The 17,021-nt window shown below is 36.2% G+C and overlaps 1 protein-coding gene across 7 annotated transcripts in view; it reads right to left on the minus strand.

The window, feature by feature from the left end:
- The window catches only part of EML4 (echinoderm microtubule associated protein like 4), a 150,068-nt gene that overhangs the window by 44,278 nt on the left and 88,769 nt on the right, over positions 1-17,021 (minus strand). For all 7 annotated transcript variants that reach the window (XM_021087581.1, XM_021087582.1, XM_003125196.6 and 4 more), the window contains 5 exons: positions 14,118-14,241; positions 12,468-12,617; positions 9,643-9,712; positions 8,505-8,615; positions 6,637-6,732 (listed from right to left, as the gene is read on the minus strand). In XM_021087581.1, the coding sequence (XP_020943240.1) occupies positions 6,637-6,732; positions 8,505-8,615; positions 9,643-9,712; positions 12,468-12,617; positions 14,118-14,241 (551 nt within the window). The remainder of the gene's footprint in view (positions 1-6,636; positions 6,733-8,504; positions 8,616-9,642; positions 9,713-12,467; positions 12,618-14,117; positions 14,242-17,021) is intronic.

Consider the following 17,021-nt stretch of genomic DNA (forward strand, 5'->3'; position numbering starts at 1 on the left):
ACAATCCAAAAATTTATATGGAACCACAAAAGACCCAGAATTGCCAAAGCAATTCTGAAGAACAAAAACTAAGCAGGAGGCATAACTCTCCCTGACTTCAGGCAATATTACACAGCCACAGTCATCAAGACAGTGTGGTACTGGTACCAAAACAGACAGACAGACCAATGGAACAGAATAGAGAACCCAGAAATAAACCCTGACACCAATGGTCAATTAATCTTTGACAAAGGCGGCAAGAACATTAAATGGGAAAGAAACACTTTATTCAGCAAGCATTTCTGGGAAACCTGGACAGCTGCATGCAAAGCAATGAAACTAGAACACACCCTCACACCATGCACCAAAATAAACTCAAAATGGCTTAGACTTAAATATAAGACAAGACACCATCAAACTCCTGGAAGAGAACATAGGTAAAACATTCTCTGACATCAACCTTATGAATATTTTCTCATGTTAGTCTCCCAAAGCAATAGAAATAAGAGCAAAAATAAACCCATGGGACCTCATCAAACTGACAAGCTTTTGCACAGCAAAGGAAACCAAAAAGAAAACAAAAAGACAACTTACAGAATGGGAGAAAATAGTTTCAAACGATGCAATGGACAAGGACTTAATCTCTAGAATATACAAGCAATTTGTACAACTCAAGAGCAAAAAAGCCAAAAACCCAATTGAAAAAGACTTGAACAGACATTTTTCCAAGGAAGATGTACAGATGGCCAACAAGCACATGAAAAAATGCTCAACATCCCTGATTATTAGAGAAATGCAAATCAAAATGACAAGACACCACCTCATACCAGTCAGAATGGCCATCATTAATAAGTCCACAAATAAATGTTGGAGGGGGTATGGAGGAAAAGGGAACCCTCCTGCACTGTTGGTGGGAATGTAAGCTGGTACAGCCACTATGGAGAACAGTATGGAGATACCTTAGAAATGTATACATAGAACTACCATACGACCCAGCAATCCCACTCTTGGGCATATATGCGGACAAAGCTTTCCTTAAAAAAAGACATATGCACCCACATGTTCATTGCAGCTCTATTCACAATAGCCAAGACATGGAAACAACCCATATGTCCATCAACAGATGGTTGGATTAGGAAAATGTGGTATGTATACACAAAGGAATACTACTCGGCCATAATAAAGAATGAAATAATGGCATTTGTAGCAACATGGATGGAACTAGAGACTCTCATACTGAGTGAAGTAAGTCAGAAAGAGAAAGACAAATACCATATGACAGCACTTATATCTGGAATCTAATATAAGGCACAAATGAACCTTTCGCAGGAAGGAAAATCATGGACTTGCAGAATAGACTTGTGGTTGCCAGGGGGAGGGGGAGGGAGTGGGATGAATGCGGTGTTTGGGGTTAATAGATACAAACCATTGCCTTTGGAGTGGATTAGCAATGAGATCCTGCTGTGCAGCACTGAAAACTATGTTTAGTCATTTATAATGGAACATGATAATGTGTGAAAATAGAATGTGTACATGTATGTGTAACTGGGTCACCATGCTGTACAATAGAAAAAAAAACTGTATTGGGGAAATAACTATTAAAATATAATAAAATCATAATAAAAAATTAAAAAAATCCTAGGAAAGACAGGAGTTTAAAAGAACTAAAATGAGAAAGGAAGCAATCAATCAGGAAAGTCACAAAGGAATTACAAATACAGTTTTTTCACTGACATAACTGAACTGAAGATATTTTAAAAATAGTATGTGTGTGTATATATATATATATACACACACATATATATATTTTTGTCTTTTTGCCTTTTCTCGGGCCACTCCCATGGCATATGGAGGTTCCCAGGCTAGGGGTCTAATTGGAGCTATAGCCGCTGGCCTACGCCAAAGCCACAGCAACACCAGATCCAAGCCACGTCTGCAACCTACACCACAGTTCACGGCAACGCCGGATCCTTAATCCACTGAGCGAGGCCAGGGATGGAACCCGCAACCTCACGGTTCCCAGTTGGATTTGTTAACCACTGAGCCACGATGGGAACTCCTAAAAATAGTATATATTTCTAAATGTTTCCTCCTTAGTTAGAATTCAGGTTATAAGATGAAGGAAAAGGACAGTATCTTTTCTTGTGTAATTGTACACAATAATTAGTATAGAATTTTATCCACCTAACAGATCAAAGTAAACTTCAAAAATAATGTGCTACTTTGAAAAGACATATGCATCCCTATGTTCACTGCAGCATTACCTTCCAATAGTCAAGATATAGAAGCAACCTAAGTGCACATCGATAGATGAATGGATAAAGAAGATGGATAAAGTTAACAATGGAATGTTACTAAGATAGTAAAAAAAAAGAAAAGAAAAAGAATGCAATCTTGCCATTTGTACAACATGAATAAATCTGGAGGGTATTATTCTAAGCGAAATAAGTCAAAAAAAGATCAGTACTTTGTGCTTTCACTTATATGTGGAATTTAAAAAAACAAAACAAATGAACAAACCTAACAAAACAGAAGCAGAGTCACAGATACAGAGAATAAATAGGTGGTTGCCAGAGGAGAGAGGAGTCGGGGAAGAGATAAATAGGTGACAGAGAGTAAGAAGCACAAACTTCTAGTTACAAAATAAATGAGTCATGGGTATGAAATCTAAGTGTGGTGAATATAGTCAATACTTATATACTGTCTTTGTATGGTGGCAGATCTTAACTAGACATTGCAGAGATCATTTTGAAATGTATAGATATACTGAATCACTCTGTTGTGTAAAAGGAACTAACGGAGAACTGTAGGTCAATTTTACTTCAAAAACAAACTCAGAAAAAGAGACCAGATTTGTGGTTACCAGAGGCGGAGGTTGGGGAGAAGAGGGTTAGGATAAAGGCAATCAAAAGGTACAAACTTCTAGTTATAAGATAAATAAGTACTAGGGATATAATAAATATTATTACACTGCTGTATTTATGTATGAAGCTTGTTAAGAGAATAAATCCTAAGAGTTCTCATCACAAGGAAAAAGACATTTTTTTCTATTTAATTTTCTATCTGTATAAAAAGATGGATGTTCACAAAACTTCCTGTGATAATCATTTCATGATGTGTGCACAACAAATAATTATGCTGTACACTTTAAACCTATACAGGGCTGTTATGCCAATTATCTTTCAATCAAACTCGAAGAAAAAAGAGAAAAGATAATGTGTAACAATATATATAACATAAATAACAAAGCAAAATCAGTTCTCTCTCTTCCAGAATGATGTTGTCTTTAAAAACTGATTTTTTTTTTTTTTTTTTTTTGGTCTCTTTGGGGCTGCACCCATGGCATATGGGAGTTCCCAGGCTAGGGATCAAACTGGAGGTGTAGCTGCCGGCTTACACCACAGCCACAGCAATACCAGACCTATACCGTCTGTGACCTACACTGCAGCTCACACAACACTGGATACTTAACCCACTGAGCGGGGCCAGGGATCGAACCCGTGTTCTCATGGATACTATGGGGTCTGTTACCATTGACTCACAACAGGAATGCCTAAAAACTGATTTAACAGTCCTTAGTTTTTACACAGACAAAAGGGAAACCACTAAATAGCTGGACCTTATGCTAAATTGATCAAGGATTATAACTAACTATAAATATTCTCAAGTATATAAATTCATGGTTCTAGTGGTAAGGTATTCAGTTTGTATCTCAAACTGAAGTAATCTATGAATATAAGTCACTTTGGGTATGAGTGTAGCCTTACAGGATATTTTAACTTTTTTTTTGGTCTTTTTTTTTTTTGCTATTTCTTTGGGCCGTTCCTGCGGCATATGGAGGTTCCCAAGCTAGGGGTTGAATCGGAGCTGCAGCCACTGGCCTACGCCAGAGCCACAGCAACGCTGGATCCGAGCTGCGTCTGCAACCTACACCACAGCTCACGGCAATGCTGGATCCTTAACCCACTGAGCGAGGGCAGGGACCGAACCTGCAACCTCATGGTTCCTAGTCGGATTCGTTAACCACTGCGCCATGACGGGAACTCCGGATATTTTAACTTTTTACTGATGTATATACTATATTATCAGAAGTTCACAAATCCTAAGTACATAGCTTGATAAATTTTCACAAATTGAACACACCTCTGTACAGCATTCGAGAGAACATTACTAACACCCCAGAAACACCCAGAACCCCTTTCTACTCACTATTCCCTTCCCCTGCTGAACTAGGCATGATCCTCATTTGCATCAGCAAAGATTAGCTTTTTCTGTTTTGTTTAAATGGAATCATCCATACTGTACGCCTTTGTGACTGGTTTATTTTACCAACACTAGATTTGTGAGACTCACTTCATGTTGGTACATATACTGTCATTTGATTGTTCTAATTGCTGTATAGTATTCCTTTATGCGGAAAGACCACGTTATTGATTTATCCTTTTTCTTATTGATGGGCATTTCAGTAATTTTCCTTTTTTTTTGCTTCCATTATTTTTGATTTCTTGCCCTTTTGGTCAACATATATGTATACATACTTCTTTTGTGTTTATACCTGAGAGTGGAACAGGATGGGTCAGAGAGGATGCGTGTGCATGTGTTCAACTTTACTAGGTACTATCAAACCGTTTTCCAAAAGAGCTATACCAATTCACAGGAGCAGAAGTAGTAAATGAGAGTTATAGTTACTTTACATCATCACCAACCTTAGAGATTTTGTGTACTCTTACCCAGTCATATCTCCAAATATATTCAGCTTGTCAACTTCTGTAAGTACCATGCTGGGATTTTGACCATGTTGAATGCACAGAGCAATACGCAGAGAAGGAACATCTTTACGATACTGTCTTCTATTCATTATTATTGTATAATACTTCTTTAATTTCTGTCCACAAGGTTTTGAAGTTGCCTTACTGAATTTTAAATTTACATAAATTAACATGTAATGTATTAACTCCTCAAATTTTTGTGACTTAAGCAAGGCTAGAGTGCATCTGTACAAGTATAGAATAAGGTCAACACATAGGGAGATGCTAAGAGGAGAGAGAATCAGTGATCCAGTCCCTAAATAAGTCATTCCTGAGGCAAAATCCCTCTCTGACCTTTACTAGAGGTTTTCTTTTCCTTCCTATTATGAGTCAATAAATTACCTTTAAGTCTGCTTTCACTGTTTTGAAGTTATTTGCAATGAAAGAGTTCTAATAAAGACATTTGGGATACAGAGTTGTAAGAACTTACTGACTGAATGGATGTGAAAAGTGAGCAAAAAGGAGTCATAAATGATGCCCAAATTTCTAGCGTGGGCAGCTAAGTGGAATCTGACGTCAGTCACTGAGAGGCATAAATGGTTGAGGGTTAAGGAATATGTTCAACATATGTTGCTTATGACTGCAGATTGGGGCACTCAAGATACCCAGCAGCAACAAGAAATACAGGTTGAAATCAGTGAGAGCGATCTGGGCGGGAGGTAGCTGATGTGGGACAAGCAGGCAGTAACTAAGACCATGGGAGCAATGGGAGCAGCATATGGTATCAGTGGAAGACATGGGATGTAACTCTGGGGAACACCAACAATGGAGGTTCTGGAAAGGAGACCAAGGAGTGGCTAGGAGGAGGAAAATCCTAAGACTTCATCTGGCAGCTTACATTACAAAGGCCCAAAATCCACATACTTCACTTTGGTGTAATGTCCCTATGTTTCAATGTTAAATTACTGTAAATGACGGCCGAAAGACAGTCTACCTTCATTTATACTTTGTAAAGTGTGAGGTGTCCTGACACCTTATGTTCAAGTACAATCAAATCTACTCTACTTCTTTCAAAAGATTAATTTACACTACTTAAAAGAAACAACCTCTTTTTATACAATGGCCGAAAGCTTGAAGCTTATACAAATAAAACTAAAAGAGAGAACAACTGAAGAGGAATATGATGTTATTTAAGAATGCAGCAAATATGTTATAGGCTTTTTTAAGTCATCCTGTCACACTGAATCCATCTGAAAGCCTGTCAGAAGGAGGCCATTTCTGACCCACATGGATGAAGTAGCAATGCTAACCTCAATCCTCTCTTACAAGTTATAGCCTGATCCACAGAAAAGGATTAACAACATTCTATGACAACTATAAAGGCGGTTGCATTTTATGTAATAATCCTACAGACATAAATAAGAGCAAAAAACTCATATACGCTTTTCATTTAAGTCAGCCATATCCCTGAGGTTGACTTTTTCCTTTAGATTTTTTAAGCTTTTTTGGGGGGGGAGGATTGTTGGGAGGGGCTGTGCCCCAGCAAAGACAATGTTGGATCCTTAACCCACTACTGAGCCACTAGGGAACTGATTTTTTAAGCTTTCAAGATCGAATAAAATAACACATTTTGTTAATGAAGAAGCCAAGTAAAATATTCAGTCTTAATTTTGAGATCAGACATCCATTCGCTTGGCACTTCAGTAGTACAATGTATTTGAAATATTACTAAAACTGGGTGAAGCTGCTAGACTTTTATCCTAAGACTACCATAAAAATGATGACAAATCAATAAATCTGATAAATTTGGCCAGTTGGTGCATTCTTGCACCCTAAGGATATACAATATATTTCCAAGGATCTGCCAAAAAAAAGTATTCTATAATTCCCAATTAAGATCTTTTTTTACCTTTATTTCTGCTCCTTTTGATTTTTTCTGCCAATCCCATACAGTAAGCATGTGCTCATTGGAGTCATCGATAACACATAAATGAACACCTGAATCCTAAAGAAAAGTCAGTTTAAATAAGGCATTAAAAAATTTTTAGGTAATGCTAAGAAGAAATACCATATTATTAAAATTGCCACCATTAAGATAATCTGAAATCCTTTAAACTCACAGTTCCTTAAGTTTAATAAATACATTAAGACTGTATTTTTAGAAATATAATATTCTTAAAAATTTCTATTTAAATTTTTCCCCTTAGGTTGATCTTCATTTGCAAATAATGAATTCTGAGGATACTCTAGTCCCTTCTGCACCTTATGCTTCCTTCATGCTTCCTATATTTAATGTATTTTCCTTAAAGTTGATGTGAAATGTATATAATTTCATAACTTTGCTTCTAAATTTTGCTAATTTGATGGAACAAGCTAAAATTAATGGCTATTTTAAAGTATGCCAATTTCAATTTTCCATAATATGCTTGATTTAATTAACATGAATAAACAAGATAAACAAAAACATAACTAAGTTCCTATCTATATTCCTGAAACTATTTTTCATTCACATAATTTATGCTTCCTAGTTTAGGAAAAAAGAACTGTGGATGATACTAAAAGATTAATTTTTTTAGCAGAATTTGTGGTATATGCCTTATGATGTCCATGGAACCAAGAAATATTGTGGTGATGAGTGTGAGGTACTGAGGAAGGGCAGAGCTTACTCTTTATTTTTCTTTCATTCAATATTGGAATGAGTACCTAAACTAGAAAAAATTAAGAGTATGAGACAATCCAAGGCAGTCTTAATACTGTAACAATGGCATCAACAAAATCACAGCAGTTCTTGCTACAGACATACTAGGGGGTTAAAAGAAAAGGCAGTAAATGTATTTCCCTTCTGTCCTCTTATCTAAATGCCTTTCTCCCAATTCATGACTCATTAGACCCCTTGACATTCAGTGCCTTCAAGCTAGTAAAGTTCCTATATCCATTCAAATTTATCTGTCTGCTCTAAAATTGTCCCTTCCTCCTCCATGTCCCACAAAACACCCATAATCCACAATATAGCTGCTGATAGCTAGGAACTGAAGAGATAACGCAAATACATAAATACATTCTAAAGCATGAACAAGGCCCAATACAATCTGGAGGGATATTTGTAGTTGAAACTAAAAATTATGGATCTGAAAATATAGAAGTTCTCCTGTATGCTCTATAATAATTACATATAATTCAAGAATAAATAAAATGCTTAAAGGAGTAACATCTTATTTCCCCCAGAATAAAGCCTTAAGGCTTAGGTAAGATGTCTATACACAGAATTTTAAACTTAAATTTAAAATCATGTTATCATAAATTCAGAACCAAAATAATTCATGATTTCAGTGAATACAAAGGTCTTTTTTTTTGCTCCAACATGACTTTAGGAAAAGGTGATTAATTGTGCAGAATTGGCCAAGTTCTATGCTCATGAATTTTTAAAATGAAACAGATTTCAAGTATAAGCAAAAGCACATCTCTTTGCTTGTTTCAACTGAACTATGCTATACGTATGTATTCCTCTATTTCCTGCTCTTACACTGGAATCCTATTTCAGGACAGAACAAAATAAGTATAATTAAGTGTAATATCCTGGATCCTATCTAAACCAAAAAGTACTTCAGTACTTAGGTTAAAATGCTGCCCTCTGATAAGCAACAGCTAACAACTCGTTTTCCAATTCAGAGCTATCACTTTCTATGAACACGCACACATATACACACACAAATGAGCTTAACTTCTTTTTTGGCATCTTTGTGCAGTTGGCTTACCACTTTAAAAACTGTTACTTACTGCTTTTGAAAAATCCAGGCATCCAACTCCACGCTCAAAAGTTCCAAGTCCAATAATCTGCAGTGTAGATAGACTAACTGAATCCCACACTCTAACATGGGGTTGCAAAGGCTGAAAAAACAAGGGGGAAAACACAAGATAGTAGGACTTCACTAGTATTTAGGAAGATGAAAATAAATATCACTACCACAAGAACTGCTCGTCGTCTTAAACACCTAATAAAAGATAGCTATTACATTTACACACAGCCCTCAAAGAATCCTGAGCAGGTATTTTCTTCTTATACTATGAAAATAAGGAAATAACAAAAAAGATATGTATATTATTTGAGTATTTACTATGTGCTATATACTATTTTAAGTACATCACATGTATTAATTTATTTAACTCTCATAGACCTATGGGTTATATGCTATTATAACCACCATTTAACAGACAAGGAAATTGAAAGAGATTTAAATAACTCGCCCATAGACATCCAGCTATTAAAAGGTGGAGTCAGGATTCTAACTCCAGCAAATTTGCTCTGGAAATTCTGCTTTTAGCATTACTTTCATTCCTGAGAAAATCAGACTTTTAAAAAAATCACTGTCCAATAAACTGCTAAGGAAATGGTCCTTAAATAGACTTTAGAACAGGAAGGGTCTTAAAAGTCATCCAATATAACACCTTCAACTCCTTTTCTTTAAAGAAACAGAAGCCACAGAATGTCATGAGTACAGTCATATATAAGCTAATCAGTTATTAATATTCACTGTTGAACCTTACAAATAGGGGATTTTTAAAATGTAAGCCAATTTAATAGTATTTAATAATAACTGAAAAAATTTAAGGGTAATCAATTCTGGTCACATATAAAATCAAGGGGTCTATCAATTCAGGGAAATTATAGTTACCTCCTAGGAAAACACTGATAACTTATTCTATGGTTAACAAAAACTTTAACAAGCTCAGTTCTCTCATTTTTATAAGTAAATAGTGTCTTTAGGGAGAACACATTCCTTTTCCCCTGCTTACACTAGAAATCTCTTAACAGTTTTAAAAGAATTTTTAAAAAAGAGCTGTGCTTAAAATTATAATAAATTCTATTCTAATGCAGTATCACTAGGTACAGAATGCATAAAATTGTGCCACTCACCCTTCCATCCTTATCCACTCCAGCTATCTGTCCAGTTGCAATCCTAATTTTGTCAGGATGTATAGCAAGGCTAGAAAGTGGTATTAACAACAATTTTAAATATAAGAAAGATGTAAAACTGCAGATCTATGCCTCAGTGTATTTTTCAAGTCATTTTTAATCATTAAAAAAAAATCTCACCGTGACTAATTTTTTAAAATTTTCTTCAGCAAATCAAATAGCCATCAATTACCTAAAGGATTTCTTTTCTAAGTTTTTTTTTTTTTTTTTTTTTTTTTTCTTTTTAGGGCCGCTCCCACGGCACATGGAGGTTCCCAGGCTAGGGGTCGAATCGGAGCTGTAGCTGCCGGCCTACGCCACAGCCACAGCAACGCCAGATCCAAGTCTCATCTGTGACCTACACCACAGCTCACGGCAACTACGGATCCTTAACCCACTGAGCAAGGCCAGGGATGGAACCTGCAACCTCATGGTTCCTAGTCAGATTTGTTAACCACTGTCCACAACGGGAACTTCTTTTCTAAGTTTTGAGCTGTACCTCTTCTTCCTTTGTTAAACTGAATAAATGACTGGAACACTAAATTTGAAGAAAATATTTACTCAAATATTATTGTGGTATGATAAACTGTTTTCATTTGTTCAAGTTCCTTTCTAGTCCTGCACCTAGGAATAAATATTCACACAGTTCTACTACAGTAAAGGTGCAATAGTGCATCATGTAATTTTACTTTATTAAAACATAAGCACTTTCCCATTTTGCTACATAATCTTTACACATATTATTGACTTAAAAGCTCTTCTGCCATTTCTATTTTTCTACAAAGGAACACATCAAATCCTTAATTGCTAGGCCACCAGGGAATGCCTTTAATTAGTTCTTAATGCTAATCTCTTCTAAGTCAAACTCTGGCAAGGAACTTTTAAGTACAAATTGAAAATGGCACAACATTTATGTTCACATTTCTCGTGACAAACATACCAGTGATAACCAAGATTTTTAAGAAGACGTCTTCCTGTCCATATCTAGAATCCTTCTACATCTTGCAACCAAGGGGTAAGCTCAAAGTGAGAACATAGGGGAGTTCTCATTGTGGCTCAGTGGCAACAAACCCAACTAGTATTCATGAGGATGCAGGTTCAATCCCTGGGCTTGCTCAGTGAATTAAGGATCCGGCACTGCTGTGAGCTGCGGTGTCGATTGCAGACATTGTTTGGATCCTGTGTTGCTGTGGCTGTGGCATAGGTCAGGAGCTGCAGCTCCGATGTGATTTCTAGCCTGGGTATTTCCATATGCCGCAGGTACAGCCCTAAAGAGAGCCACCCCCCAAAAAAGTGAGAATATAAATTTTTTGTTCTTGGTATGTATTGCTCATTACTCTCCAGAAAAGTGGTTATCATTTTAACTGCTATAAATAAATAAAAGTGTTTTAAAAGTTTCACTACAATTTCCCTATATCTTTTAGAATGCCTTGATAATTTAATTGGTATAAATGGTATCATTTTAATTTCTCTGACTGCTAGGGAGGCTAGAATTTGTCAGTATATTTCTTTAATCCTATTTTCTCTTAAATAGTTTAAGTCCTCTATTGAGGTCCATTATATTAAAAATCTAATATTAACATTTTGCCATATTTAATGCAAATCTTTTAAAACACATTTTAAAAAGTAAAATTGCTATATTAGGAAATATATGTGCATGGTTCAAATGTCAAAAGCTATAAAAAGACATATTGAAAATGTGTCTTTCTTACCCTGCCCCATCTGCTAAAATCTCATCTACTTCACTACCTGCAACCCTGATTAATCACTGTGATCAGTTTCTTTTTATTAATAATTCTGGAAAATTTTTACATAAGTGGAAGCCCAGATAAACATTTATTTTCTACCTCCTTTTACACAAATGGTAGTATACCACACATTTTCCCCTTTCTTTAAATTCTGTACCTAGGAGTGTATCTCAGGGATCTTTCCATAGCAATACACAAAGACCTTCCTCATTCTTGCTTTATAGCTGCATGGTAACCTATAGGTGCACCACAGTGTCACTAGTCCCAGCTACAAGATATTTAGGTTACTTCCAATCTTTACTATCACGAATGATCTCGTCAATAACTGTACATATATTATTGTTCTGGTAAAACACTCGGTATTTTAGTCAACTCTAAAAGTTTAATATCTATAATATTTTAATGGTCTAACATATATTAGAGTAATTTTTTCTAGATAAAGATACAGCTGCCAGAATAGGACAGAGAAGATAAGCTTTTAAATACTGGAAAATAATGAATTTAAGCAACAAATAATTGAAGCTAAGAAGGAGTAAAATTAATTGAGTAATTTATAAACATGCCTAAGCATATAAAAAGAGTTCTCACATTTTTTACAGTTTGACACCCTATGGGATACTTTGATCCTATTCAGCCATGATTTCTTCCTCCACTGCCCAAAATCCTCACTTCCAAAATTTATCTAATAAAGTAAACCCTCATTAAATATTTAGAAACCAATAATCACTGACTAGTCTGGCCCACATGTATTTGGTGTTATAGGCCAGAGGAAAAGACTATAAAAGATCACAGAAAACAGAAGAAGTCCCAACTGAGATTTATAGGTGCTATGTTTTACTGCTGCAAATACCACATCAACCATTTTGGAGACCTTTAAGTCTTTTCTTTCTTTTAAAACATATTCTTAACAATGCCCATAATATCCTTATGTTCTGAGTTTTCCTTAAGAAACCATTTTTAATAAAAACCCATATTTAAAAAAATACACAAGTAAGAACATGAAATTAAAAAATGAACAAATGTTAAGAGGATACCAACCATTTCACACAGTCTGTATGACCCAGGTAGTGTCGTTGAGTTCTCTCCTCATAATTAAATAGTACTACTACTGATGCTATGAAATAAACAATTTCCCCAGTAGGAAGAAGGTAAACATTAGCCCGACAGTCCTTTCCACGATAACCATATCTTAAAAGAAAGAGTCAAGGTTTTTAATCAACATACTTTTCAAAGTGATAAATGAACAAATTTTTCATGGATACTGAGGGAAAATAGGAAGGTATAAGGAAAAGGACCAGACTGGAACTAGAAAACTCATGTCCTGCCACTAGCCCTTGTGTAAACTTGAGACTTTTAATATGCTTCAATCTTAGTTTCTGCATTCAACAAATAAACATATCTTGAGCTCCTAATGTGTGTCAGGCACAGAAATGAACACAGAGTTCTGAACAAAACAAATGTAGGGTCCATGTCCCTGGAGTTAAAGCTTTTGCAAAGGTGACAAAAATTAACCCAAATATATCATTAGAAATTATTGGAAGAAAAACAACAGGATGCTAGGAGAAAGCATAAAAGGAGGATATAATTTAAATGGAGGGAGAAGGAGTTCCCTGATGGCCTAACAGGTTAAGGACCTGGCTTTGTCACTGTTGTGGCACAGGTTCGATATCTGGCCCAGGAACTTCTGCATGCCTCAGGCACGGCCCAAAACCACCCCCCCAAAACAAACAACAAAACAAAAACAAAAACACCCCCAAAACTAATTTTTAAAACAAAAAAATGGAAACAAAGATATCAAAAGAGCTATCTGAGGAAAGAAAAATGAAGAGATAGAGATCAAAAGAGCAATCTGAAAAAGTGACATTTATTCTTGCCCTAAATGATGAATAAGAGACAGCCAGGCATTGTCTCATCCTGGCAGTGTCCGCTAAAAAGTTGTGCAAAAAGAATCACAGGATTGGTGAGTTTTCTTAAGCTAATTTCTGTCAAAAGGAGGGAATGATTCAAAGGGTAGGGGAAGTAGATTTAAGAGATTGGAGGCAAAGAGCAGAGTTCAAACTATTAGCTTCCTTCTACTTAACTGAGTTTCTCAGAGGTTCTAAGAAAAGTAAGACTTTCTAAGTGAAATTAAGAGAGCTCTGTTTTATATACTGTTTTATATACTCATTTTTTTTTTTTAAAGTTTGGTGGTAAGGAAGTTAATTCTGGAATTAGAATCCACTTGCTAATCTGAACTCTTAATAAAACAATTCACATTACTTTCTAGGTTACAAGATGCTTAACTGACGTTTTCTTACTCAATTCTTATAATGGACTTGTGAGGTAGGGTTATTAACCTCTTTTTTAAGTGAAGGAAGCAGGGCTAAGTGGGAGAGCCAAGACTCGAACACCAGTCTTTCTAGTCTGATGCCTTTTCTACCACACTGAAAGTACCTGCCTCCATGTTCACAGAACAGTGTTTACCCTATCTGATATTAATTTTGGTAGTTCTGAATTGCTAATAGCAAAATATATTTAATATATGAAAGAGTTACAGATGACATCTCTTTACTTTCTTAAGTATCTTGCTATGTTTATTACATTTACTTTTTTGGGTATAGAGACAATTTTGATAGAAGTTAGGTAAACAAATATTTCTTAAACTAAAGACGAAGCAAACAGATTTGCTGTCATGACAGGAAAGGATACACCCACTCCAGTTTGAGCTTCTCAGGAGGCAGTTCTGTTCTGATGTCGTCATAGTTGTCAACATCAGAAGGAATGAACATTGTGATTGGCCGACCTCGCATAAACATTTTAATATATTCTCCTTCTGTTGAAACACAAGGAAAAAAAATGATATGTATTTGCTGAACGTCATAGAAAAGTGGATTATTAAAGTGATACAATAAAACAAGATAAAAAATAGCTATAGTTCTATTCTCATTACATATACTTACTTTTGTCTAATGAACTAACCAAAATACTGGAGGAAAAACCATTGGTCACTTTCCTGAGAATAACTATTTTCATAATTAAAATATAAATTATCTCTAAGTTTCATAATTAAAATATAAATTATCTGTATTTCATAATTAAAATATCAATTATCTGTAAATATTTCAACAAGAAGGCCAGGAAAGCTGAGGTGGAAAAATGCAAATGAAAATCATTTTGTGATGGAACTTTCCATGACAGATGAAAAGAAGATTATCAGGATAGACAACAACCATGTCCACCAGGCTACCTGATCAACCTACTGACATTTAATGACACAAAACACATGGCCTCAGAATATACCACGAAGAGGGGTCAGACATCTTCATAAATCAGGACGGGGATAAAGACTAAGAGCTCTTTTGCACAGGTCAGTAAACAGAGCTGGGAGGAAAAGAGGACCAACTTCTCTCACTTCACAACTGTGCCTACCATCAGTCTTGAGTCTAAGCAACTAAATTCAATTATGATAGACGAACATTTTATTTTTTATTTTTTTTGTCTTTTTGCCTCTTCTAGGGCCGGTTCCCGTGGCATATGAAGGTTCCCAGGCTAGGGGTCTAATTGGAGCCGTAGCCACCAGCCTACACCACAGCCACAGCAATGCAGGATCTGAGCCGCATCTGCAACCTACATCCACAGCTCACGGCAATGCTGGATCCTCAACCCACTGAGCGAGGCCAGGGATGGAACCCACAACCTCATGGTTCCTAGTTGGATTTGTTAACCACTGAGCCACAACGGGAACTCCAACAACTACTGATTTATATAAATAAAAGATGTTTATGCTTCTGTGTTTATAGCTATGTTTCTAACTGGAAAAGTGTTTCCTAGCACTGTCTTTAAAATGTTAGTCTAGGAGTTCCCGTCATGGCTCAGTGGTTAACGAATCCGACTAGGAACCATGAGGTTGCGGGTTTGAGCCCTGGCCTCGCTCAGTGGGTTGAGGATCCGGCGTTGCTGTGAGCTGTGGTGTAGGTTGCAGACGCGGCTCGGATCCCGAGTTGCTGTGGCTTTGGTGTAGGCTGGTGGCTACAGCTCCGATTCGACCCCTAGCCTGGGAATCTCCATATGCCGGGGGAGCGGCTCTAGAAGAGGCAAAAAGACAAAACAAACAAACAAAAATGCAACAGTCTAAAACTAAATATGTTAAAAAGATAACTCCAGAATCAAATCACTATTCATTTTATACTTTTTACAAATGAAAACAATACTTCACTTAAGTGAGATTGTTTCTTATGTCTTAAAAAGCAATCCATCCCTGGCCCCAGCATCACGACCTATATATAGACAGGTTTAATGAATGTTGATAGTGGTTGTGAAATGTTTACAAAAGAACTTTTCTAAAAGGGAAGGAGAAAAGGGACTAAAACCTAAAAGAAAAGCACCTAAAAGGGACTGAGTACAAAAGCACAGGTAGTGTCTAGAACTAGCTAACTTGTCTAGCATGATATGAAAAATAGGATCAGAAAGAGACGGAAAAAGTGATCATCAACCAGAGGCTTCTACAACCTTAGGACCTCTAAAAATGACCTAAGGAGAAGAGTACGTAATAATTCAATAGTTTATGTAATGCAAACCATGAAAGAAAGAGGAAAGAGAAATTATTTGCTGAATGTCTCCAAGTGTTTCTTCAGAGTTAGATTTTTAAAACTGTGCTTGTTATGGGTGAGAAGTTCAAGTTATTTTTATTACTACTCACAATGTGCTCGGGCTCAGGGTTTGATCTAAGAACAGGCTAAGACCTCCCACGCCATGGTTTTAACATCACATGATGTTATGTCTTTATTTCTTCTGAATCTAAGAGTGGGCTCTGCTTCCTGATGAGTTTTAGCATAGCTGGACTTTGATGATAACTAAATGACTGTCATCTGTAGCTATTTCCCTTTGGCAATCATCTTTATCCATATCTCCTTGTCATTTTTTTGCATAGCTTACTTTCTTATAGGTGTCAATTTGTTACGTAGCTTTCCTCCTCCTCCTTTTTTTTTTTTTTTAAGAATAAAAATTCTTAAAAGGAGATATCCTGTGCTTTGGAATTTTTTTCCAAGATCAATAAGTGGTCTATAGCATAAATGCTTTCTGAATGAAAAAATAAAACATTTAATAGATGTTTCTATTACCAGTTAAAAGAGACTATATGTCCAGCAAAAGGAATGGGTTAGGGATAGTATCAAAGGAAAAAAAGTACTCTCCTTTACTAGGACAGTTCAGAATACTGCAGTGACCCTTTACCAACATAGTATAGACAGAGGAACTGGTGTTCCCATTACAGCTCAGTGGGTTAAGAACACAACAGTGTCCACGAGGATGCGGGCTTGATCCCTGGTCTTGCTCAGGGGGTTAAGTATCCGGTGTTGCTGCAAGCTGTGGAATAGGTCACAGATGCAGCTTAGATCTGGTGTGGCTGTGGTGTAGGCCTGCAGCTGCAGCTTTGATTTGATTCCCTGGCACGGAAACTTCCATATGCCGCAGGAGCAGCCATTAAAAAAAAGAAAAAAGAAAAAAAAATCCAGTGAGAAGATTATTGGAGTAAGTTTAATAAAGCGACCATATGAAAAGGGAGTTGAAATTTTAAAAAAATAATAAAAGAGGAACTATGTATCTAGTGCCCAT

Source organism: Sus scrofa, chromosome 3 (genome assembly GCF_000003025.6).
Source record: "Sus scrofa isolate TJ Tabasco breed Duroc chromosome 3, Sscrofa11.1, whole genome shotgun sequence".
In the NCBI taxonomy this organism is placed as follows: Eukaryota; Metazoa; Chordata; class Mammalia; order Artiodactyla; family Suidae; genus Sus; species Sus scrofa.